The sequence below is a fragment of the Osmerus mordax genome, chromosome 17 (genome assembly GCF_038355195.1).
Source record: "Osmerus mordax isolate fOsmMor3 chromosome 17, fOsmMor3.pri, whole genome shotgun sequence".
Taxonomy (NCBI): Eukaryota; Metazoa; Chordata; class Actinopteri; order Osmeriformes; family Osmeridae; genus Osmerus; species Osmerus mordax.
The window spans coordinates 9,774,407-9,799,523 of record NC_090066.1 but is presented as its reverse complement, the minus strand read 5'-3'; the positions used below and the strand labels follow the sequence as shown (position 1 = coordinate 9,799,523).

Below are 25,117 nucleotides of genomic sequence, written 5' to 3'. Positions count from 1 at the left end.
ATGGCCCGGACAGGCGCGGGAAATCTGCTGTGCAAGCGGAACAGTAAACTGGACTCTTTCCTCAAGAGGAACACTGACCGTGGGGTGTATGAGCGAATCCGTGCTTACGAGCCGTGCGTGGTGATCTCCGAGACCGTCAACAAGGTGTTTATGCATGTGGTTCTGAGTGATGACTGCGTGTACCTGGCGGAGTACCCTCCGCGCACCCTGACGGTAGCCGTCAACTTCAGCCACATCAGGGAGATCGAGCTGGTAAGTTTGAATGACTGCAACTATGTGGGAAATGATTGAAGCAACCGTAATGCGTCACACAGACACACTACACACCACACTGCGTTTATCCATAAACAGTCCTATACGAACCAGTTGGAGTGACAGGTGTAGCGCTGTCCTGTGCCCTGTTTGCCCTGGCCTGGCCAGCGGATATATCCGCGGCGTGCTGACTGCCTGTCTGGCTTCCAGCTCTCTAATAATAGGCGGGAGGACATTCGGCTGATCCTGTCTATTTAAAACCAAATAAACTGCTTATGCTAGGCTTCTCCTGGCAGCTTGGTCTCCCTGTTGATTTATCCAGCCAGGACCCCCGACTCTCTCCAACCTTGGGCCGTTAGCATTCAGACCTGTAGGCTCGTCGAGGAAGTCAAACACAGCCTGGAAGGTTGACAGAGGTCAGAGGCTCTAATCCCACCTGTATGTGTGTGCAAGTGCAGATGGGCATGCTTTAATGTGATCTAAGGTGATCTCCTTTGGTGATCCACGTGGGATGACAGAGTAGACTGGAGATGATCACCCTGGATCAAGAACCATGGGTCGAAGGTCAGGTGACGGATCATTATCGTCCTGAACTACAAACACGGCTGCCTTTAAACTGTCACATGTCGGGATTTCCAGTCGTGTCCTTGTGACTTTTCCCTGAAAAAGACGATTTCAAATGAAGGAAGGAAGTGTAGAAGGACCTCTCCTTCAATATCTGCAGAATATCGGAACAGACCTTAAAATTGCTGCTTTGTTTCAGATAACCTTTCTGGTCACATTATTTCACTAATAAAGGAAAGTAACAAGACTTCTCTTGACAAAGGTTACATGTGGAAGTGTACCTTGCCCAGATATGGTCAATCTTGGTCAAACTTAAAAGCATCTGATTTGCCATTTGAAGTCAGCAGAGATGTGTGCCAATGTCCCCAATTGAGGGCAGTTGCTATGCTTGAATGGTTTCCTGATCTAAAACCCCCAAAAAAGGCTCCTCATGGAAACAAAACTTTTGCCTGTCAAAAGTTTGGAAACACCTAGTCTTTTCTCGTTTTTGAGAGACACATGCATATTCTTATTGTTTATATGCAACAAACTAGGTCATATAATGGTAGGATGATTTACTTTGACCAAAAAGTACAGATATTGGTACAAAAAGCTTAATTTTAATGAAACTGTCACCGTAGGCAATATTTGGACAACATGCTAATTTATTATAGACATGTAGGTTAAATGCGTTACAGTTCGTGATTGAGTGATTGATTGAGAGATTGAAATCATGCATTAAAAACAATGAAAAAAGTTGTGCATGTGTCTCTCAAAAATGATAAAAGGCTAGGTGTTTCCAAACTTTAGAAACACACTGTAAATAACACACTAATCAGCGCTGTACCAGATAACAAACCTTATGCAAAATGACTCACTGTTAGGTAAATATCCTGAATTAAGGTCATTTGAAAAACCAGAATGTGTAAGACCTTGGCTAGGTGGAGCAGCTAACTTTGTTAGCATCCAGGGATTTACCTGGTTATGTCACCTGTACTTTCGGAGTCTTTGTTATTTCTCTCATGTGGAAGCTCATCCCGTCTGCTTCAGGTGTTTAAGATCCTTTTGGAATCTCTGAATCTTTCTTCTTTAAGCCTTCATTTTACATTTGGCTAATGGACGCCACAGATTTCCTTTATAAACAAAGTCAGTGTCATCTACTGTATAATCCTCCACCCCAAGCTCACACGCACATAAACTCACTCCACGCCAACAGACAGAATATGAACCTTCATTCCTTACTTCATATGAGTTCCTCCCCTCCACCAACATCAGTCAGCCTGTTAGCCTGCCAACCAGACAAACCAGCCACCAGACAGACAGACAGACAGACAGACGGCCAGCCAACCTAACAACAAGCCAAACAGCCAACCGGACAGCCAGTCAAACATCAAGCCAACCAACCAACTAGCCAGAAATCCAACCAGTCAGTCAGTCAGTCAGAAAACTATCCAGTCAGCCAGCCAGTGAGTAATGAGAGCCGTCTGTTTCCTGTGAAGGGAGCCAGTGGGATCAGAGAGGAAGCCACTGCAGCTGGAGCTCGTGGTGCTCCTCTATTTCCGCTGAGACCAGAGGGACCACTGTACTACTACGCCTGTGTGTGTGTGGCTCCTCCTCAGGGACTTGATGTCCAGCCAGGCAGTGGTAGTGTGTCAGTGCTACTTCCTTTCTGTCTGTCTGCCATCAGTCTGTCTGCTTGCCTGTTTGTCTGTGTGTGTGTCTGTCCTGGCCGAGTAGTCAGTTCAAACAAGGTCTTCCCCCCTCTCACTCTTGTGTATGGGTGTGCTATTCCATAGTTTTAGTTATATGACCATAATAACCGCCCCAATTTGACTTCCTGTCCAGGTCAACGATCTACCTGACTTCCTGTCTGGGCGGGACCGAGAGCGCTCGCAACACATACGTGTCGTCTACGCCACCGAAAAGCATAGTGGGAAGAGACATGGGTGGATGAGAGGAAAGGAGCCTGGTGAATTCCAGCCCAGCCCCGCCCCACCTACTCACAGGCACTCTCTGGCTGTGTCTCCGTCTCTGAGTAGGAACCACTTCCTAGCCTCCCGTACGTTCCCTCCTTTCTTTTCCTTTACTGTGTGATCTGTTGGTTGCCAGGGTACAAACCTTTAGCCTGTACCATAAATGACCTTGTAAACGGTGTTATTTGTCTGTGTGCGCGCGTATGTGAGCTAGAGAGAAAGACACTGGTTGCGTCTGTAAGCATCTGCTGTGAGTGGGTCTGTTTGGTGTTTACCGGTGTGACCGGCTTATCACCTCCCGGGAGACTCGGGTGTCATAACTCCCTGTAATCCTGTCAGCATCCTGCTCCCCTCATCCCCTCGCCTCCTCATCCCCTCACTGGCTCTCTCGCCCGGCAGCAGATCACCGACACTCGAAACCGATCTTTCTTGAAATCCTGTGTTTTCTTTCTCATTATTATCCCTGCTGTTCTTTCTGTCTTCCTCCTCTCACATTACGGGTGGCATCAAATGGGTGGTTGAGCTGGATAAAGGGTTGTCTATTGGAAATGGGTTGTTTTGTAGGTGAGTCGGACGATGAACCCTGGAACGATGCCAGTGTGAGCAGAGATGACATCTGTGGCATCGGTATAAATTCTACACGTGCCACGTGCTAGGAGCTTACCTGTGTATGTTTGTTCATGTGTGTGTGTGTGTGTGATGCTCTCTCTCTCACACACACACACACACACACACACACACACACACACACACACACACACACACACACACACACACACACACACACATGCAGGAGTCTCTAATGTGTGGGAATGGAAGACAGTTAACTCTATATCACCTGGTAGTGGAATCGTCTCTGACACATATCATAGATGGGCGTTACATTCCATTACTCCTGTAGGAGTATATACACACACACATATTTTTCTTCTCTTTCTCCGTTGTGCCATTGCGACTTCCCTCCTTCTTTCTCTCTGTCCCCCCTACCCCTTTTTCTCGGACCACTTCATCATTTGTCACGGTGTGTACCGCCCACTGTAGTGTCTCCCATTTGAATCTAAATGACACTCGACAGCCTCCCAATAAATTGAGTTCACACTGTCATCAACTTCTCTCTCTCTTTTTCTGTATCTCTCTCTCTCCCCTCTCCCCCCCCTCTCTCTCTCTTTCTGTCTCTCTCTCTCACACTCTCTCTCCCCCCCCCCCTCTCTCTCTCCCCAGGAGTTGGAGGTGTCGTCCTGTCGGCCCATGCACCCCCCCCAGGGACTGACGTCTGTGAGCTCCCCCCCATCCAGCGGAGGTGAAAGACCGTCGCCATGCACACCCGTGCACACACCCTGCTCTATTCCCGACCATCTCCGTACACCCTTCTAATGACTGGCTTGTCAGACCTGTCTTGCTGAGTTCTTATCTCTGCCTGGCAGACTGAACCTATATGCAACAGAAATTGTCAACACACACACACACACACACACACACACCATCCTCCCTGATGGCACCCCTGGCCAACAAACTCGGATAAATAGGCTAATAAAAGACCTTCGTCTTTCCTCCTCACGGCTCCTAGGCTAGTGTTAGGCTACGCAGAAGCGTAATCTGACGGGACAGTTAGCATCTTCTATGTTTTTTGGCGGACAAAGGAACTAAACTAAATCAATAGCTCCAACAGGGATAGGGATGTATGGTTTTTAGCCCTTACTGTTGAACACAGAATGTATCCATTTAGCTGTAAAACATGACCTACCTTCAAGGGAAAGTCTATAAGGGAGACGCCTAGTTGCACAGTAGCTAGGCATTTTTAGATGCTAATAAGGTCCTTGTCGATGGTTTATGGTTAAGGCAACTGATTAAGCCCTGCAAGACTACCAACAACTATGTTTAGGCCAATTACTGGTTAGCACTGCTGTTTGGCTGTCCGCCTTTATGTTTATTCTGTGTGTAGGTCTGGGTATGCAGAAACAGTTGCTAAGAAACTGAATAGACTGTCCCACTGTGTGCACTTTCTGTTAGAACAGAAAGTGCACACAGTGGGAAAGTAGCTGTCTATTGTCTTATGAAGAGGTGGGTTGAGGCAGTGTAGTTGCAGTAGCTGAGCTAAGATAAGCTCCCTATAGACATAGGCATGTATGGTAGCTATGGCGAAAACAGGAAGCTACTTTTCAAAACCCTGTTAGAAATACATCTTTGTATCTACAAACATTCTCCGTCGCACCTTTTCTCTCTTTCCCTCCCTTTCCCTAACTTACCCTCCCTTTCCTCTACAATCTTAAAAGGAATACGGTTTGTTTGTAATCGTTATTTTTACAGGGAAACGTGTGTGTCTTTCACATCTATATTTTCTTGATTCCTATGAGAGGGGAATGTTTGGAGAGGAGAGAAGGGGAACATACTGTTGATAGGGAGGGAGAGAGCGAGAAGCACAGAAAGCTGGGTGGATGAGAGACTGGGTAGAGGGAGATATGGAAAAGAAGAAGGGAGAAACCAAAGTGTTGATGAAAAGTTACTCAGGAAAGGACCTAGCTAGCAGAGTAGCTAAAGCTAATTTGCTGTTCTAACAGGCTACTGAGTTGTTAGCTAGCTAGCAGTTTAGCTAAAGTCAGCTAACAACATGGCACAAAATTAGGGGAGATGCTAGCTCAGAGTAGCTAACATTAGCAAACCGTAAGAGGCTGGTGAGATAACAACTACGCAGCTAGCTGACCTTAGATACTCTCCAGCTCAAGTTGCTTATAACAATTTAATGCTGTCCAGAGGAGAGAGTTTCATCTCATGTTCGCTGCTTCTGAACAGACCACACATGCAGGCCATGCATTCTTAAATACATTCATCACACACCACAAACCAAACAGATGCTCAATTACATCCCACTTCACAGAATTCATTGAGCTCTACAGAAAGTCTGTAGAGCTCAATGAGAGTGTATGTGTGTGTGGAAGTGTGTGCTATATAACTAGCTTGTGCAACCAATATACACAGACACAAAGTGCATAGATACCACAGGAAGTGGGAGGGGTCTGTTGGCGTCATTCGCCCGTTGCTAGGGTACAGAAGCCCCTCAATGTAATAAAACACCTATTAAAAGGTTCTGTTTGCCTCAGAATGGTGTGCGTTTGAGTAAGATTGTGTGTACGGGTGTGTGTGTCTATATGTGCCTTGGGGTATCTTTATCTCTCCTGGGAGGTCATTAACACACACACACAAAAGTTGTGTGACAGACAAGGCATGGACTGGAACACATACTGCACACACACACCAGAGGGTACACATGAGGGGAAGTGAGAGGAGTACGAGACCCTTGAGTAATACCATTATGTACACAAACTGTGTGTATATAGTGTAGCCAAGATGTGGCAAAGGCACAGGCATAACGGTCTGAGAACTTTTTTCCATTGAGGCTAATGGGAGATCAGCACTCTACGGAAAGATCCCCCCTCTTCCATTTTCCCTGAGCTTTGGAGAAAGGGGCAAGGGAGGGAAAAGAGAGAGAGCGAAACCGTTCTTGTTCCACCCCAGAATTAGAGGTTTGTCAGTCTTTGCCAGGTAAACTCCTTCCACTTCCCCCCACCTCATTCCTTCCTCCCTCCTTTCCCATCCCTTCTTCCCATCTGCCCTCACACACTGCCCTCTGCTGGAGTTCCAGAGAATAACTTCCTTGAGTGGGACAAAAAAGTAGCAAGTGTGTGTGTGTGTGTTAATGTACGCAACTTACTGTTGTCTGTGTCTCTCTCCTCAGGAACAACGAGGTTGAGGAGGAGGAGGAAGAGAGGCTCCCCATGTTGAGGATCAACCGCTCTGCCTCCTGCCCCGACCCCCAAACCCTGGGACTCCACGTCGCCCCACCCAGGCCCCTCCCCCAACCCCCCTCCCCAGCCCTCTCCCTGCCCTCCCCTCACTCGCCCCTCTCCCCCGAACCCCCCCCTCCGGCGGGCCGGTCGGAGCCCGCGCCCCTTCCCAGGAGGAGGAGGAGGGGCTCGGTGCTGGCCCGTCTGATGAAGAAGGGGCGGGCGCCGGGGGGAGAGAGGAATGAGGAGGGGGAGGGAGGCAGGGAGGCCGAGCTGCACCTCTATTCGGTGTCCCCCACCTCGCGGATCTACCTTCACCTGCAGAGCTCCTGGAGCAGCTACATCATAGTGAGGGCGGGTCGTATGTCTCACTTTCTCTCTCCTCATCTCTCTCCTTCTCTCTCCTATTCTCTCTTCTTCTCTCTCCTATTCTCTTTCTCTCTTTGCTCCGGTCGCAGCGTTCTCAGTCTTGTTCTCAGTTGGTCGATCTTTCTTCTGTTTGTTTGTGTGTTTGTTAAAGACATCTATAATGGTGTGTGTGTCTGTTAATGTGCAGCGTGTGTGTGTTTTGTTTTCAGAGATCAACATTGCTACTAGACCCACTCTACAGTAAACGATGTAGCGCCTCCGCTAACAGCACCCCACAGATACAGCCCACCATTAGGTACTTTTACACACACACTCACGCACACATTTTTCACATTCACACACATTTTCAGACAAAGAAAACGTGACATTTTTAGAAAACGTGACATTTTTGAAAATGTGAAAAAAAGAAAAAACTGTGAATTTTTTTGAAAAAGTGACATTTAATGATTTGGCGTGTCTTTTTAAAAATATATATATTTACATATATATGTGTGTATGTATGTGTATGTGTGTGTGTGTAGCTGGGAGCGTACAGCTCACCTGTTCCGTCAGCTGAGTGGGGAGCTGCTCCAGGAAGGCCTCAGTCTGGAGAGCCGGTACCTGCTGCTCCAGGAGCTGTGCACCGCGGCGCACCGCAACACCACCCTCCGCAAGCTCTTCTGGAGGGTCAGACACCGTCATGTGTGCACGCGTGTGTGAGTCTGTGTGCCTTGGAAATGTGTTTCAACATGTGCGTGTTAGCTTTTTTTTTTGCTGTGTGTGTGTGTGCAGTCCAGCGACCTGTGTCCGTTCCTGGTCAGAACGCTAGAAGAATCGCTTCGAAGCTGCCAGGCACCTGATGCCAACCGTAGAGGAGGGCACACCGCCGATCAGCTGCTGTGAGTATACAGTATGTGTGCGTGTGGGTGTGAGTCTGTCACCTGGTCTAACCTCTGGAATCTTCCTTTGTACAAACCAGGATCCTCTGGGCTCTGTATGGATTTAAGCTGTTTGTTTTTTTACACAACCAGATTACTGGTTGGCTATCCTTAGTAGACACACACACACACACACTCTCACACACACACACACACACATTTGTGCTGGTGGCTGGGTGAAAGGTTAAGTCATGAGTTGTGAGTCAATCCTTTTCCATATTAAGCTCTTTGATGTTTACAAACCGACCTAGCCCTTTCTCTTTCTCCTTGCCCCATTTCTGCTTGTTGGTCCTGTTCCCCAGGCTGTGCACCCTCATCATCCAGACCATGGCTTTGATGTTCAGAGAAACTGAGATCGAGCCAGCTCGCCTCAACATGCTTACAGCCAAACAGTGAGTACATTTTCTCTCATCCGCATTCCCTATTTCTCCTCTATCATTTACATTTAGTCATTTAGCAGACGCTCTTATCCAGAGCGACTTACAGTAAGTACAGGGACATTCCCCCGAGGCAAGTAGGGTGAAGTGCCTTGCCCAAGGACAACGTCAGTTGGCATAACCGGGAATCGAACTGGCAACCTTCGGATTACTAGCCCGACTCCCTCACCGCTCAGCCAACTGACTCCCTATCACTCTCTCTCTCTCTGAAATGTCACGTGTCAAGTTGACGTGTGTATGTATTGCCCTGCAGGGGAGCTTTGCCTGCTAGGCTGCTGCTGGCAATGGTGTGTGAGCCTCTGCTCCCACCCCAGGAACCAGCTCTCAGCCCCCCAGACCTGAGGCAAGACCCCCCCACACACACAAAGGTAGGGATTGGCTGGGTGGGCATTGAATGGGCCGTATGCTGAAATGTACACACTCCATATTTGCATGGTTTCATATATTGCTTTCATATTTTCAATGAACAAGAATATGTATACAGAATGTTGTGCTGTATGAAAGTACTGTATGTTGGAAGATGGATACGGACACACAATCGAAACACGTGCTTGTGTGCAGGGGTGCTTTGTGTAATGGTTCCCGTGTGATATCTGTAAACGTTTTATTCCACCATGGTGTGTTTCTCAGCTGCAGGGCCTGTTAGCTGAGTATCTGGATGCCGCCTGCTCTCTACTGTTTGAGCTGGTGGTGCTGTGTCAAGAAGAGAGCGCCGCGGTAAACCCTGACCCCTTCCACTCCCAAGCACAAACATCCCCAAGAACACCACACAACGCTGGGAGTCACTCCTACTCAGCTCCAGTTGGTCTTATGATACGTCACCATTGCTAGTGTTTCAATGAAATACTTTAGTGATGTGACAAACAGAGTGGGTTTCGGAGTGTATCCTGCCACAGAGAAGGATATTGGAGAGGTCAATGGCTCCATAGTTTAGTGTAGCTCAACATGGCTGATATATATTTTTTCTCCCAAATCTCTCGTCCAAACATGTTCGACACTGCACATCCTTGGGTCCTGAGCAATTCCCCCGTCAAATTTCAACTTTATACAGTGCTCGGTTCTCTAGATTATCGAGCTACAGACAGACAGACAGACAGACAGACAGACACAGACATGCCTGCCTTTTTAGGTAGATTAATCTATGGACACCCGTGATGGAGGATGTGGATGTGTGTTGCTGCAGGCCAGCCGGACGTTGAGGTGTCTGGAGCATTTCCTCACTGTGGGATGGATCCTGAAGGTTCTGCAGCCTCATCCAGCCTTGGTACATCCACTCTCCTTCCCTCAGTCACATCCAATATATATATATATATATATATATATATATATAAGATTAGGATTATTTATCTAATTCTCTGTAAAGATTCAGCCTAGTGTGAAACCCGGTAGCTCTCTCGGGAGCTGTCCAGATTCTCAAAAGACATGTTTCATAGAGAATAACTTGTCTCTAAGAAATCAGACCTTAATAGTTTTTGTATTATTATCATGAAGACTATTATAATCTGCCAAACAGTCATGACTGTACAGTAAAATATCAAGTCCCGTACCCTAAGCCTTTACTAAATGTCGACCTTTGTGTCCGTCTCCAGAGGTCCTTCATGGGCTTCCAGGCCCAGCAGGTGGTCCTGGTTCTGTCTGGCCCCCAGGCCCCTCTGAGCCCGGCCCAGGCCGCTCTGGTGTACCAGCGCTGCAGGGTTCTGCTGGCCTGTCTCCAGTACAGCTCCCCACTGGGCCTGTACCTTCGCACGGAGTACCGGGAGGAGTTCCGGTGAGAGGAGCCTGCTCCATCCATCCACACGTCTCTCCTGGCTAAAGCTTGCTTTTCAACTGTTTCTGGAGACTGGAAACCAGTTACCTGACATGATTGAGTATATTGTGCTGTGTGGTTTTCTTTCACGTATTTCTTAATTGGACAATGAACTGTTGAGTTCAAGGCCGTAATCATAATATATCTGGTCAAAATGTCCCCCCCAATATATTGATATAAAAATATAAATGTGTACGCTACGATAGGAAACCACGCACGCTGTCCGAAATTATCATAAAAAAAAGCAATTTTACCCCCCCAATGTTGACTCCATGGCTACGGCCTTGGTTGTGTTAACCCCGGCTCCACTGAATAAGAAAACGTCCCTTGATGAACAGTGCTGTCGTACCCCATGTTGGCCACTAGGCGGTAATGCCCCCTTTCAGTGTGCTATTTGTCTTAGCATGTTCTTCTTCTACAGGTATTACGTGAAGGTGTCCTGTTTGGAGGAGAAACTGCCTTCCCACTACCCCATCAGTCAGCCGGCCCGACGCCTTGTATCCCAGCTGCTGGGACTCATCCTGCAGAATTAATGAACAATGAAGCACCCTCTGGAGACATGCGTGCTCACACACACTGATATTTATAATATGTAGTCGTGTACAAAGACAACACACACACCTGTGCAGCATGTTGACTTATCCTCCTATGTGTTAGCAGGGCGCTGTACCAGCTAGCGTATGGTACCAGCTAGCGTATGGTACCAGCTAGTGTATGTTCTCCATCACTCTGAGAGGCACTGGGGAAAGCCCACAGTGTGCCTTGTGTGGACATGCAGTGGGGCGGGTGTGTGTGAGGGGGGGGGGGGGGGGGGGGTGTTTGTGGGGGGGTGTTCACACAAATGCCATTCCATGGTGTCTATGACTTATTCTGGACGGGAGTGATGACTTTTCACATCTCTTCTGCACAAGGCCTTGTCTTGTTCTCAGGTAAATGATGTCATGGCGAATGAAGGGACTGAGAGTCTCTTGTTGAAATCTGTATGAATTAAGTAACTGCACTTCTCACTTTATGAGTGTTTTGAATGTAGTCAGTATTGGACTGGATGACATTATGTCAAGTTGTGTTTCACAAAATATCCTCATCATTGTTATACTTGGGCATAATATTCTGCATATATTTGAGCTTTTGTGCATTAAATATCACTTTTAGGGTGTGATTTGACTGATCAGAGGCTTTATGGAACTCACTCTTTTGACATTTAGTCATTTAGCAGACGCTCTTATCCAGAGCGACTTACAGTAAGTACAGGGACATTCCCCCGAGGCAAGTAGGGTGAAGTGCCTTGCCCGAACTGGCAACCTTCGGATTACTAGCCCAATTCCCTAACCGCTCAGCCACCTGACTCCCTTTGACCTGAAATAAAGATATGATTTTATGAAAGTCCATGTTTATTTATGAAATAAATGCAGTAGAAGTATGCTAGAGACAGATTTTATGTTGTGTAAAATTATCTACACAATGAACATAAAAAATGACAACAAATACACTGTTGTTGGTTAAGGGCGGAACTATGCACCTCTTGTCCATATTGTGCCGATACCCCAGTCCGACTCATTTTGGAGACGGAACGGAAACAGCGTGAGGTTACTGGCGTCTTCTACAAAGTCTTGCAACTCGTAAGTTTCATTTAAGATTTCTGTTAAGCATGTATAACGTTACAAGAGATACAAACCAGAGCAAAAAATTTTGGCTTCAAAAGAAATACACATCGCCTACTTGAAGATTGTATGTACGAGCTAAATTTAATTTAAGATAGTTGCTAACCAGCTAGTTCAACCTCGTTGCCACTACTACCAGCACTACTAGCACTGTTAGCCACTTGCTAGGGGACATTGCAAAATTGTTTGTTGGACGCATTAAACACAATTTTAATTATAGTAGTAAGACATAGTCCACTGACCTGAGTTTGTTTAACTAACTCCTGTCGAATTACGAACGTTAGCAGGCTCATGACGTTCCATGCATACTAGCTAAATCACCTAGCATGCAAAAAATATCTGAATTAAATAACTTTTGAAATGACCATATGCATACGTCAGAATTATCGACATTTTGTTCACCAATGTCTTCAACAGACATTTCTTCGTTCCAAAAACATCCAGTACAGAAAAGATGTTGAGATGCGCTACAGCACAGGTGAGTTGTATTTCGCCGTTTGAATCTCAAAAGTTCCTCCGCCGGATGCTCCAGTGACAGATAATCATGTTCATTTCAGAGAAGTACTGACTGTGTGCTTCTTTGTCTGCGATTCCCTATAGGTAATGAGACAGCTGGTCAGACACAGCACCACAGACGCCAGTCTCATCCTGGAAAGATGTGAGGACTCAGTTTTTTTTTCCTTGGTTTTCAGGTTTCAGGCTTCGATTATTTAGTTTGCTGCTTGAGTACCGATGGTTGACTCATTGTGAGCTTTGATCAATTGGCAATTATGCCAGTTGCTATTTTGGTTAAGGTAAATGTATCTTGCCATTTTCCAGTAGCCAGTATGGTGTGTGATGTGTATGTCCCGCTCCTCCCCGACAGCGATTAACCGCGTGCAGCTTTTGGGCCGCGTGGGTCAGGACCCAGTCATGAGGCAGGTGGACGGACGCAACCCCGTCACCATCTTCTCCATGGCGACCAACGAGATGTGGCGCTCCGGCGAGGGAGAGACGACCCCCACAGGTGTGTATTGACCTTTTAAACAGTGTGTGCGCACGTGTGTGTGTGTGTGTGAGGAGACTTGGAGAGTCATATTATGGTCTGTTCTACAGGTGACGTCAGTCAGAAGACAACATGGCACCGCGTGTCGGTGTTCAAGCCTGGCCTCAGAGACGTGGCCTACCAGTACGTCAAGAAAGGGTATGTGCTTCACCAGCTTGCCCACCCTCGTGGTCTTAGCGAGGCTAACGCCTTGTTTTCGCTCCGCTGCCCCGGAGGTAGGAATGGCTTTACCACGTCACTTATCTCGTGCGTGTTTTGATGTGCCGCCAACCACCTGCTGTAGGTCCAGAGTCCTGGTGGAAGGGAAGCTGGATTACGGAGAGTATGTGGACAAGAACAGCGTCAGACGCCAAGCCACCACCATCATCGCAGGTCTGCGCACAAACACACACACACACACGTATCCGCTGCAGTGTGGCAGCATCGTCGTCATAATTGTCTTTCAGGACCCTTGAACTCATGTTTCTATTCTCTCGCTCTCTAGACAATATTATCTTCTTGAGTGACAACGTTCGAGATCGAGTCTGAAGGGCGCTTTGCACTGCCACCGTCTGCAAGTCAGAAGATGCTTTTGTACTGCCGCCGTCTGCAAGTCAGAAGATGCTTTTGTACGACCACTCTACAATAGTTACAAAGTTGGGAGTTGCATAATCCACTCGAGGGGGACCGAATATGCCGTGACACCATGGCCTCTTTAAGAGGTGACCCGAAAAGAGACATCCAAAATGCATCTCTGCATTAAAGAAACGTGTGAACACATGCCCTGTTTATGTAACAAATTAGTTATGCTCTTCATCTATTCTGTAGTATCTACACTTGTTGTTCTTTTTACTCATTGGAGTATTGTGTTTAATGTATAACCAGGGGACTTTTTGGAGTCCCACACAAGAAATCACTGTCGGTCACTGTTGTTGATGATGTAATGAAGCTTGCCCAACTCTCTATTTCCTTCTTCACCTATTTCCTGCTTCATGTCAACTTCCCCCTAATCTTTGTTTGCCTACGATGGATTGTCATGTACGATGGTTCCGTTGACGTTTCTTTCCCAGAGCCCCTAACATTCTATTCTCCTGCCCCTAACCTCACACACCATCAGTGTCTCAATATTCTGTTGAGGTGGGATGTGTTTTGAATGATATTGCTTTCATTTCTCGAAGTTCTATTCACTGAAATCTCCAGGACTGTTATTTGTGATTCAACATTGTTAACATGTAGTTTAGTTTCCTTGTATGCATCATTTTGATAATATAATTTTTTTCTCCAAAATGTTTATTTAATAACAAAATATTTCGAGGAGAATGCTAACAAGTATTTGCACGTCAGCTTCATGTATATTAATCAGCAAATGCAAGCCCGTAATCCCCCCCCCCCCCCCCCCCAATATATTGATATAAAAATATAAATGTGCTAGGCTACGACAGGCAAACACGCATGCTGTCCGAAATTGTCATAAAAAATGTCATTCGTCTACCCCTCAATGTTGACTCCATGGCTACGGCCTTCAGCAAATGCCTTCACAGTACGTTATTCAATCATGGGAATTGCAAGGAAAGTGCAGCTCAACATTCGCGCTGACCGTATTAATATTTTAGAGGGGTTTCATTGGTTGCAATGCATGCTTACGGAGGCGGGTTTTAGTGAAAGGTATTCTTGTCGCTATCGGATTCGTTACAATGAGTCTGCATGTGTGACTTAATTGGCTACCCCATTTGTCAATCTAAAACATTCGGACTAAATTGGATCGTGTTGGTCTCCTGGGCTGTCAATCAAACACTGTCTAGAAATGTGTTTAGGAAGATGTTGAGTAGACGAATTCGCTTGATTGGTCCGATCTACATGTTTAAGGGCGGATCTTACCCACTGTGTAGAACTTGTGGATTCACCCACATCCCTAATGTTGATAGATCTATCGAATTGTTTAACTAATTGGCTTATGTGAAAGTGACAATTCCTCTATATTTCATTTGCAGTACAGAGATGCTGCCTGCATATTTACAAGGTTATCATATTATTTATTCCTTAAAATAATTCGTTGTCGGTCCCTCCACCTATTTCCACGCCCCCTACATTCCTGTCGGTCTGGGCTGGTGGTGGCGAACGAACTGCATTAAGGAAAAGAGGAGGAAAGTCATTTGAACTGTACGCCAAGGAAATAAACAAGACGCAACAAGGAACACTGTATGGTGTATGCTGCATACCGTATACGTTGTCATTTGGAGTAAAGCTTTTGGACGGTGGCAATACGGCGTTGCAACGGAGGAGCAACTCCGTCTCGCTCTCACAAGTTTTAGTAACTTCTCATAAACGGATAAGAAATTGTTGACAACATTTTGCTATTGATAACTCTACGAAGGAGTATTTTTCTCCATCTCCGCTACAAGAAAGTATCATTCAAGGACCAATAGAGGTGGTTTTGGTGCATCTAGGGCGCATCGTGAGTCAGACAGCGTTAAAGGTCGTGAAGGATGGAAATATTGGACAGTAGTGAGTCATTTTTACATTGGGATCGGAATTTGAGCGAGCTGTCTGAAGGCGGAGAGAGCGACAATGTGTTGTTTAGCACCGTAAGTGATGATGGTGATGTAAAACCCCGCATTATCATATTTTATTGTCAAGTCCCACACACAGCTACAAGTTCATAATCGATTTGTTACTTGATGAGCTTAGATCTCGAGCGGATGGACACGGAGTCAATGATGATCCGATTATTTAGACAACCTGCACTCCTAAGCATTGTTGAAGGAGTTCAGGTATACAGACAAAAGCCTAGAGCAAAAAAAAAAAAAAATTGCTGTTTGAAGAAAAGTTTCGTATATAGTTCCTGCAAGTTATTTTTTTGTTGCATAGAATCCCTTTTATGACGTTATGCACACATTGGGTCAATTTAAACCCACAAAGTGCCATGCAAAAGAGTGAACTGATGTCAATACTTGATGCCAAACTTCCCCAGCTGGTCTTGCAATATTTCCCCATTCTCAAGTTATGTAACTGCGTTAGGTATGGGTTCCATTACAGCTTCTAGAGGGAGCTATGGGCCTGTGTGTGTGTGTGTGTGTGTGTGTGTGAGTGCGCGCGTGTGCGTGTTTTATAGGGGTCATCCAGCTGGCTCACAGGATGAGACTCAGACACTACTGAAATATACAGACGTTATCCATCTGGTTACTGTTGCAAGGGTAGAGCCAAAACAATGTATACTACGTTTCAAACAATACTGCAAAGGTCCAATCGGTTGTGCTTACACATTGACATCAATCTATGTTGTTTTTGTTGTTGTTGGGTGGATTTGACTTGGCAAAATGTACAGTGAGGCTCTGCGAGTGAGGGAATTCAGGTCGTAAGTGTGTGTGAGGCAGCAGACTGTACAAACTTGTGTGTGTGTGTGTGTGTGTGGACTGAGGAAAGGTTGATATTCTCGGATGGCATGAGAACAGAGTGATGTCTTTGTTCCCCATCTCCAGTGCTCCCCCTCTCCATTCCTTGGGTTTGAGGGCAAACCCTCCCTACCATCCCCACACACACACCTCTCTCTTTCTCACACACACACTCTCACTTTCACCCCTTAGCTTTTGTTGACATGGCATTCCACACAACAATGCAAACTGTTTTCAGCTGTAACCCAATCTCCTTTGAGATTGATGGAGAAGTGTGTGTGTGTGTGTGGGGGGGGGGGGGGTGCAATGTCTGTTTCCACCATCAACTGTGGATGCTTGTCTCTACTCTGTGTACTGTACCTTGTATACCTTGTATTTCAGGTTCCTTAATACAATAAGTGACACCATATTCAAGGTGTGTAGTCTATTTTGCGTACATACCATTCCTTCCAATCAGCGTCTTGGCCTAGACGGATAACCACTAGCAGATACCAGCAGGCCTTCAAAGCAGAAAACAATGATACGGTGGACGGCGGAATTCAAATCGTGGCTCTTTACAACTTTATAGCTGCCATACGGTACACTCATCACGGTATCAGATCATTGAAAAAAAAGTCCCCACTTATTCCCCCGTTTTTTGCGAGAGTACCTCTATGCCACAAAATATATCTTCAAAGTGTCTTATTAGACAGTAGAGTCGGGTCACTTACTGCGGTGTTTAGATATCATTGCTAGTCAGCCGTACAGTGTTGTCTTTTCTCTCATACTAGTCCTGGGTTGTACTCTGCCTGGCAACAGACTTACTAGTCCAGCTAGTCGAGGTAGATGTCTGAAAGGAAGGGTCTCCAAATCCCTTTTACTCAGCTCAGCCTCAGCAAGTTGTGTCAGGTCACACATACTGGTCGAGTGATTAGCTACTGTAAGTATATTAGCAGCTCTGCTTGCCGGGTCTTTGTTAGTGTTCTTGTGTTGTGTCCACCTCTGAGTATGTCTACTGGGTTAGCTTAGGCTGGTTGTAAAATGATAGCTTGAGGAAATGTTAACAACTTTACTGGTAAAAGAAATGAATACAAATTCCCAGGGCTTTACTTGAAATCTGATAATCGGAGTTCATTTTCTTCTGGATTCCAGAGTCCTTTGAATGATCGTCCTGACATCCCGCTGCCCAGAATCTCATAGGGTTCTGTGGAACAGTTCCCAGTTAGCACTGTGTCGATGACAGGAAATGTCAGGGTCATCAATCAACCCCCCCACCCCCCATCCCTCATCCCCTACTCCTACAGGAGCCCCCTCTGTATGCCCAAAACCAACATGGCCTCCACACTAGACAGCCCTTTAACCCCAGACCAGCCCTAGCCTCGTCCTCTTCTGCCCTCCCCCCCACACACACACCCTTTCTCCAGTCTTAGTTCCTTGGACAAAAACCAACATGGCGTCCAATCCTGTTAACCTCAGCCCCCAGCCCTACACATCCTGAGCTCCAGGCCTAGCCGTATCCTGCCCCCCCCCCCCCCCCCCCCCCCCAAGCCTTATCCTCAGCCTCAACTCCAGCCTCAACTCCATCCTGAGCCTCCCTCCAATCCAGTACCCGTAAAATGTCATGTTCATGTGATATATATATATATATATTGTGATATATATATATATATATTGAGGGCAAACCGAGATTCGTTGACATACTGGTTTTGTGACGACAGTCATGCAAGAGTGAAAGTGTTCTGTGGTGTCATGCATATGCTTTCACTCTGGGAATGCTGATTAGCAGCAGGCAGGCTACCTGCATTTAAAAAAAGGGCACAAACAAACACACACACACACTACTAGTCAAACAGTGCTGACACTCTACTGCTCTGTGTGTGCGCCTGTGTGTGTTTACAGAGCTGTGCCTGTTCTCCACTGGGGCAGGGCAGCCTGCTCCAGGAAAAGCCCATCTCTCTCTCTCTCTCTCTCCCTGGCTCTCCCTGGCTCTCTCTGGCTCTCTCTGGCTCTCTCTGGCTCTCTCTCTCTCTCTCTCTCTCTCTCTCTCTCTCTCTCTCTCTCTCTCTCTCTCTCATGAAAAGCATGTCTGTGTGGCGTTGCCGGACTGTCTGTTGGGAGGTACAGTCATCTGTTATACACATGTGTAGCGCAACACACACACACGGCTCTGCTGAAGTCGTTCAAGATGTGCTCTGAATGTTCTTATTCATGGCTGAATCCGTCCATTCAGCTTAACCCTGGTCAGTCAATATGTCCCAGAGCTGCAAGATTCTGATAGCCTAGCAGTGGTAGGGCTCACAGTGACCCACTGTTGGGTAGTTCTCAGGATTAAAATGATAGGTCGGGCAGAGAAAAGAAAGAAACAGAAAAGCGATCGCGCCATGCACGGTGGCGAAAAACGAGTCGCGGCCTGCCTACCAAGCTCTTTGAAGCAGCAAAGTGTCTCATCTCTCAGAACTCACGATGACACCTGGAGAATGCAGTCATGTTTGCCCTCTAGTCACAAGATTCCAAAGTCAGACATATTACTGACCCCCCCCCACCCCACCCACCCTACTTGTGAAAGAACCGGTTTGATTCACGGTGTATTGTACGTGTTCATGGGAGTATTCAAATGGTTTTGCCATTTGAGAGAATTGAAAGAACTGAGAACCGAAAGAATTTAAGCTATAATAACAGTAATCAGGAATATAACCAGGAAATTCAAATCAACAATTTTAGCAGAGAACTTCCTCTTACATCATCAGAAATGTCCATACAAGTCTGCAACGTTCAACTGATCTTTCTGGAAATAAGGCTGTGTTTAGTTCCATTCTAAATCTAGGCTTTCAGGTTTCGGGGTTTCTGGGTAGCTAGTAATCTGTGTGTGACGGGTCATTACTGCAAACCCACAGGAGCCTAACAGCTCTGTGGAACAGCTAAATATACCTTTCTCTCTCTTTACTCTGATACTCTCATCAGACTCTCTATCTCCCATTAAACGGAGCTCTGTGTGTGGATGCATGGGTGATTACAGGATGTTTACTCCAATGCATTGGCTGCAGTCCCACCTCTTAAAGGAGGACGGTTGTACAGGAAAAGCAGTGTTATACAACACTGTCAACACAACATTCACTGATGGTGTCTTGCGTAACATTTATTGAGCGATAAGATAGATGTTGAAGAACAGTCCATGGGCACGCCTGCATACTACTGACCCTCCAGTACCTTCTGGTTAAGGTTGACTGTCGCTAGTGGCACCTGGGGCTCGTTTCCTGGCTGCTTACCCAAGTGTCAACGCCCCCCCCCCCCCCCCACACACACACTCATCTCCTCCCATTCTCCCTCCACAGATTCACACACACATTGGCTGCCTCCTCTCCTGTTTCCAACCCCCCCCCCCGTAGTTGACCTTTCACCCCTCCTTCTTCTTCCTTCCTCTCCCCTTCTTGCGCTTGCCCTCCTCCTTCCCTTCTTCCTCTTCCTCCTCCTCGCAGTCTCTTCTTCTCCTTCCCATCTCCTCTACCTCTCCTCCGAGGCAGGGCGGGGGTTGGGACCCAAATAGGGGTGAGGTGGCGGGGGGATGGGTATGTCTACTCCTGTTGAGACTCCTGCCAAAGGCTCTTGAAAACCTCTTTTCTCCCCTCCCCTTCTCTCTCTCTCCTTTTCTTTCCCTCTCTCCCTACATCTATCTCTCTCCCCCCTCTCCTGCTCTCCCTCTCGCTCTCTCTCCCTCTCAGCGTTCCGACGTGCCTTTGCTCTCCGAGTGACTGACTACAAGTGCGTTCAACTATGGCAAAGTTAAGCCTCCGTGTTCAAGAGTTCACCACCTCTCGTCACTGGAACAAAGCTACGTTCGGCGAGGCCAAATGAGTTCAGGTTGCGGCCTTCTAAGGTCTTTCCTGGAAGTTCTCTCTCTCTCTCTTTCAGAACACTGACCCACTTTAGCCAACTGGAGAAAGAGACAGTAAGGGGAAGAGGGGTAGGGAAGAGGGAGGGGGACAGAGGGAAAGAGAGAGAATGTTTGAGCAATCCTTGGAGGGGTGGATTGGACAAGAGGGAGAAGAGGTCAGCGTGACGGAGCAGAGACTGGAAATAGTGAGAGGGCGGTGGGGGGAAGAGTGGGGGGGGGGGGCGTTCTCTCTTCCAGACATTAGTCATAACACGGTCTGTTTTTCTGTTCTGCCCTACGCCATCTCTGTCCCTCTCTTTCTACCAATATTTCTCTCACCCATGTCTCCTTCGCTCTCTCTCTCTCTCTCTCTCTCTCTCTCTCTCTCTCTCTCTCTCTCCTCTCTCTCTCTCTCTCTCTCTCTCTCTCTCTCTCTCTCTCTCTCTCCCCTACAGTGTTCTGGCAAGATCTTTAAAAGATAATAAAGGCATGACTCACATTCTGAACTCTGACCCTTGTCCTCCACTCGCAAACTTTCCGTGACAGAATCCACGCCCAACAGCACTCTATTATTTTGAACACACACTTTCCTGTCTGGCCTCAATCTCCCCAAGCTCAACAACATCCTGTTTGGATCCAGCGCATTGTACGGTGAGTATGGGGTTACATGGTAGCTTTTGTTGGTGTCATCGAGTTGAACTAATACAAACTGTTTTCAGTTTTATTTAACCTTAATTTAACCCGACAAGTCATAAACACCAGCTTCCCACATCGTGGATGTGCTAGCTTGATTTGAAGGAACAGGATCTTTGATGGACCCCAGTGAGGTGCAGAAAAGAGAGATATGGAGAGAGCTTGATCAAACCGTGGAGGGTATGGACAAGAAGGAAGTGAGGTCAGTAGGGAGTTTTGGGGCGGGGGGGGGGGGAGAGGGGATATTTAGAAGTACTGTCCATACTCTCCGTTAGAATCCCCCCCCACCCCCACCCCCCCCTGATCCAATAAGAGGGCATGGTGAGCCCCTAGTCCTTCTGACCCACCCTCGACGCCGGGAGAGAAAGGCAGGCGGGGGAGCAGACAGGATCTGGCCAGGTGTCATGCCTCGGAAACACGACCTGTCGGATTGATCCCGTTTTTACCTCCCGAAGCACCCATTTCATATATTGTATGGGAGGAGATTCTAGTGGGGCTGTGTGGGGTTTTTCCCATTCCCCAGGTCTTTTCCATCCCCTCCACCCCCATGCAGCCCCTCCCAAACCCCACTGTATACCCCTCCCTCTCACCCCCTCCCCCAAACTCCTCAAACCCAAGCCAGACTCCGAGCCCTGGGCCTGGACAACGCTCTGCAGTCGATCCCCTGCTAAGTCCCAGATAGTGGAAGTCCTCCAGGACCTGGGCCTGGAGTTTGTTCCCTTCCCTTCCCGACTAAGGGACATCGCCATGGGCCAGGCCAGCCAGCTAACCGACGCCTTTATTGTTCTTTTCCAGAGTTGCTAATCTGTTATTAAGTGACATAAGTGACACTTTGTTTTGGTGTCTGTCAGTCATCAGGGTCGGACTGTGGATGTAATCTAGCCCATGATAGGATGATGCAATGCCTATGCTGTGATAGTGTCTGGCTTTGGATCCTGGAATAAGTCCCAAAACAAATGTGTGTATGTGTGTGTATCAGCCCTTTAATGAGCCAGCACACACAAACAAACACACGCACAACAAACACACACAGCACACACACACGAGTCCAGGGCAAGGTACACACACGCGTTTGCTACCTACACAAACAAGGGAGATGACCCTTGGTCTGTTGGTGGTAGCATGTGTGTTTGCTGACGCTCCACATCTGGTGCATGCTTTTGATTGGAAGGGCTTGCGTCATGAAAGTAGACTGCCGTCGGGCTTTCAAGAGCACGTACACTTCACAGAGACACACACGTTTCCTTGTGTGTGTGTGTGTGTGGTGGGGGGGGTGGGGGGGGGGGGGGTAAGAAATGACAGACCTCCGTGGACATTCCTACAGACCTCCCCCTCTCCCCTCGACACTTTTCTGCCCGGTTACAGGGCCTTCCACCACCTCCTTCTAAAACCCTCAGGCCCAGTCCCAGCCCTGTGCCAGGCCTCTCGTCTCTAACCTCCAGCCCCGGCCTCCATCTCTCAACTCCTCCCATGGTCCCAATCACAACCCCAGCCTCAGTGCTTGGCTTGGGACCAGCCTCAACTCCAGCCCCAGTCCCTCTTCAAAACCTCCCTTCTCCACCCAGCTGGGAAGGGAGTCGGGTTACTCTGCCCCCCCAGCGCCTCCCCCCCAGTGCAGTTCCAAACAAAGAGGCCTTCTCTTTCCCTGTCAGCCTGCAGCACCCTCTGGAAGAGATCAGTGGCAGCCCAGTCCAGCCTAATCTGGCCTGGTAGCACACCTCCCCTGAACCTGATGGAAGCCGTCGATCCGCTCGCCAGCTGGATATGCTATCCTACCACAAACCCTCTCACCCTAACTCTCCCTTTGATTATTTTCTCCTCACGCAAACTCTCTGTCCTGCAAACTCTCTCTCTGTCTCCCTCTCTCTCTCCCCTTCTCTCTCTGCTCTTTACTCTCTCGACCTCTCTTTTCCTCTCGCGTGCGTGTCTCCCTTCGTCCTCAGTAGCTGTCACCTGGAGCGAACCTGTCGGCCGCGGGCTTCCATCCGCCAGTCGCCGTCTCTCCCCCTTCCCTCTCTCCTAACCCAACCTATCCATCCTCCTCTCCCCTCCATCCCCACCCCCCTTCCCTCCCCGCCAGCTCGCCGTCTCCCCACCATCCCTTGTCCACCCGCACCCAGCAGTTTGCGGCATGCAGCTTTCATCATAATTACCGTCATCATGAGCCTCATCTTTCTAGACGAGATCCCATGTCTCGACCATGATACTGGGGAGGGGCCAAGGCTTGGTTTGTATGAGAGGCATGTCGGATGTTGGGCATAACGACTGCTAACCGGGGAAGGGCGAGAGAAGGGTGGGGTGAGTGGCGGTCTGGGGTTCTGTCGGTCAGCCTTCGTCAAACCAAGCTATCGTTCAGAGACTGGGGTCTCCGGCGTGGTTGCTTGAGACGGGGTGGGACCGCAAGTAGGGTCGTAAAATCGTGGGGGGGGTGGTGATTGTGGTAGCTTGAAGGCGATCAGTCCTTTCTTCCCTTCCTCTCCTCCTTCTCTCCTTTCCTCTCCTTCTCTCCTCTCCTTCTCTTCCTCTCCTCCTTCTCTCCTCTCCCTTTTTCCTCTCCCTCCTTCTCTCCTCTCATTCTTTACATTTAGTCATTTAGCAGACGCTCTTCTCCAGATTGACTTACAGTAAGTACAGGGACATTCTCCCCGAGGCAAGTAGGGTGAAGTGCCTTACCCAAGGACACAACGTCATTTGGCACCGCGGGAATCAAACTGGCAACCTTCAGATTACTAGCTCGCTTTCCTAACTGCTCAGCCACTTGACTCCCCTCCCCTCCCTTCTTTCCCTCTCCTCCTTCTCTCCTCTCCTTCTTTCCTCTCCTCCTTCGCTCCTCCTCCTCTCTTTCCTCCAACTCTCGTTCTAAACCCTTTTAATCAAACACTGTGCAGGATGCAGTGCGGCACACTTAGCTGCTGTTTACAGTGTAGACTCCCACACACACACACCGCGCAAACCCGTTGATACACTACCTTATAAGTTTGCGTCGACATCAACACACACAAACCAGACCTCACCCAGAGCTTACCCAGCCCTTGAATTCCCTTCGCTCAAACTTGCCCATAAATTGTGTTGCTACCCCCAAGGCGTGTATCCTGTTTATAGTCTGTAAACCACTCGAGCTAGTTGTTGTTTGGCTGCTGTTGCAGAGCTGTCGGAGGCAGACACTAGGGGCCTGCAGTGTTAGCGGGGTGTGTGTTGAGAGGGTAGCGGGGTTGGAGGCCTTCAGACAGGCCAGGGATTGTGTGTCGTTCGCCCCCCGTCCGGGGCGTGGGTGAACGGAGGGAGAAGAACAACATCGCCACAGTGGAGGTGGAGGTAGCGGGGGTTTGGGGGGGTACATTCCAGAAGCGAGCGGTCAGTTTGGACGTCCTCCTCGTGAACGTTTCCGTGTCTCTCTCTCTCTCTCTGTCCAAAAAACACGTCCTCGGCCCCTTCTCGTGTCTCTCTCTCTCTCCCTCCCTCCCTCCCTCTCTGAGTCAGTCTCACTCGTCCTCTCAGGCCGAGAGCGGTCTGTAAATGAGTCCACATGCCTGGCTCGGTGCCGTCCCTGCCTTCCTCTCTCCGTCCACTCCCCTCCGTTCATCCCTCCCTCACGAGACGTCTTCCTCCAAAGTCGGCGTGTTCATCCCGTCTTCTCTATACGATCTCCATTCCCTCCCGGGTGCTCTGGGTCTGAATCTTGTCCCTGTTGTTTAAGGCTCCAGATTATAGAGCTCATTTTCCTTGTCTTCCTTTCCAACTGTTCTGAACCCATTTTCTTATTGGCGCAGGCCCTGCCTTTTCTGCCCGGAGACAGGGAATTGAGCAGGTGTGAATACTCATACTGAGCTCATCTTGTTATTATTAAGGACGTGACATGCACAGAGAGCGTGACTTTAGCTGACATTAATGAAGTTTGCTGAATTTGTAATACGTTTTGCGCTCTTAATCTGAAGGCTGATCGCTGACTTGCTTCATAATTCACGCCGGTGAAGCAAACACCCTCTGGCAGTGTTTTTGTTGGGTGTGTGTGAGGGTGTGTGCGCGGGTGTGTGCGCGGGGTGTGTGTGCATTCTTGCTTGTGACGGCGAGTGTGTACAGCGCCCATATCTTTGTGTGTGTGTGTATTTAACGAGGCCTTTGTCTGAGGTGGAATAGCTTGTGTCAGTGTCTTCCAGTCTGTGGGTCTGTGGAGACGGCGAACGCGTCCCAGACAGCATGCTCTCTCCTTCCTACGCTGGGAACAGCGGCGCATTGTGTCTCCCTGCGCCGCGCCGCGCTGTCACGTCCCGCTAACACGCAACACACCACACATTCTTGCTTTCTGACTTTCTTTATCCCCCTGCCTCTCCTTTCCCCCCTATCTCCTTTTCTCTCTTGCTCTCCCTCCCTTTTTCCTCTCTATCTCTCTATCCTTCTCTCCCCCCCCCCTCCTCTC

At 48.2% G+C, this 25,117-nt stretch overlaps 2 protein-coding genes across 2 annotated transcripts; both read left to right on the top strand.

Annotated features, from left to right (window-relative positions):
* On the top strand, positions 1-10,738 carry c17h12orf56 (chromosome 17 C12orf56 homolog). The gene is made up of 13 exons (XM_067255016.1): positions 1-252; positions 2,641-2,854; positions 3,990-4,068; positions 6,502-6,898; positions 7,129-7,214; positions 7,441-7,585; positions 7,691-7,797; positions 8,139-8,228; positions 8,527-8,641; positions 8,904-8,990; positions 9,457-9,537; positions 9,863-10,041; positions 10,502-10,738. The coding sequence occupies exons 1-13, from the start codon at positions 1-3 to the stop codon at positions 10,611-10,613; spliced, it is 1,944 nt and encodes a 647-aa protein (XP_067111117.1). The 3' UTR covers positions 10,614-10,738.
* Positions 10,739-11,652: 914 nt separating this feature from the next.
* On the top strand, positions 11,653-13,919 carry ssbp1 (single-stranded DNA binding protein 1). Its single transcript, XM_067254503.1, has 7 exons — positions 11,653-11,699; positions 12,159-12,219; positions 12,342-12,399; positions 12,607-12,747; positions 12,837-12,924; positions 13,070-13,158; positions 13,271-13,919. The coding sequence occupies exons 2-7, from the start codon at positions 12,196-12,198 to the stop codon at positions 13,312-13,314; spliced, it is 444 nt and encodes a 147-aa protein (XP_067110604.1). The 5' UTR covers positions 11,653-11,699; positions 12,159-12,195; the 3' UTR covers positions 13,315-13,919.
* The last annotated feature ends 11,198 nt before the right edge of the window (positions 13,920-25,117 follow it).

Coding starts and splice junctions, on each gene's coding strand:
- c17h12orf56 (XM_067255016.1), top strand. CDS start 1: ATGGCCCGGACAGGCGCGGGAAATCTGCTGTGCAAGCGGAACAGTAAA. Junction 8,229..8,526: donor AACATGCTTACAGCCAAACA/GTGAGTACATTT, acceptor ATTGCCCTGCAG/GGGAGCTTTGCCTGCTAGGC. Junction 10,042..10,501: donor GAGTACCGGGAGGAGTTCCG/GTGAGAGGAGCC, acceptor CTTCTTCTACAG/GTATTACGTGAAGGTGTCCT.
- ssbp1 (XM_067254503.1), top strand. CDS start 12,196: ATGTTGAGATGCGCTACAGCACAG. Junction 12,400..12,606: donor CAGTCTCATCCTGGAAAGAT/GTGAGGACTCAG, acceptor CCTCCCCGACAG/CGATTAACCGCGTGCAGCTT. Junction 13,159..13,270: donor AGCCACCACCATCATCGCAG/GTCTGCGCACAA, acceptor CTCGCTCTCTAG/ACAATATTATCTTCTTGAGT.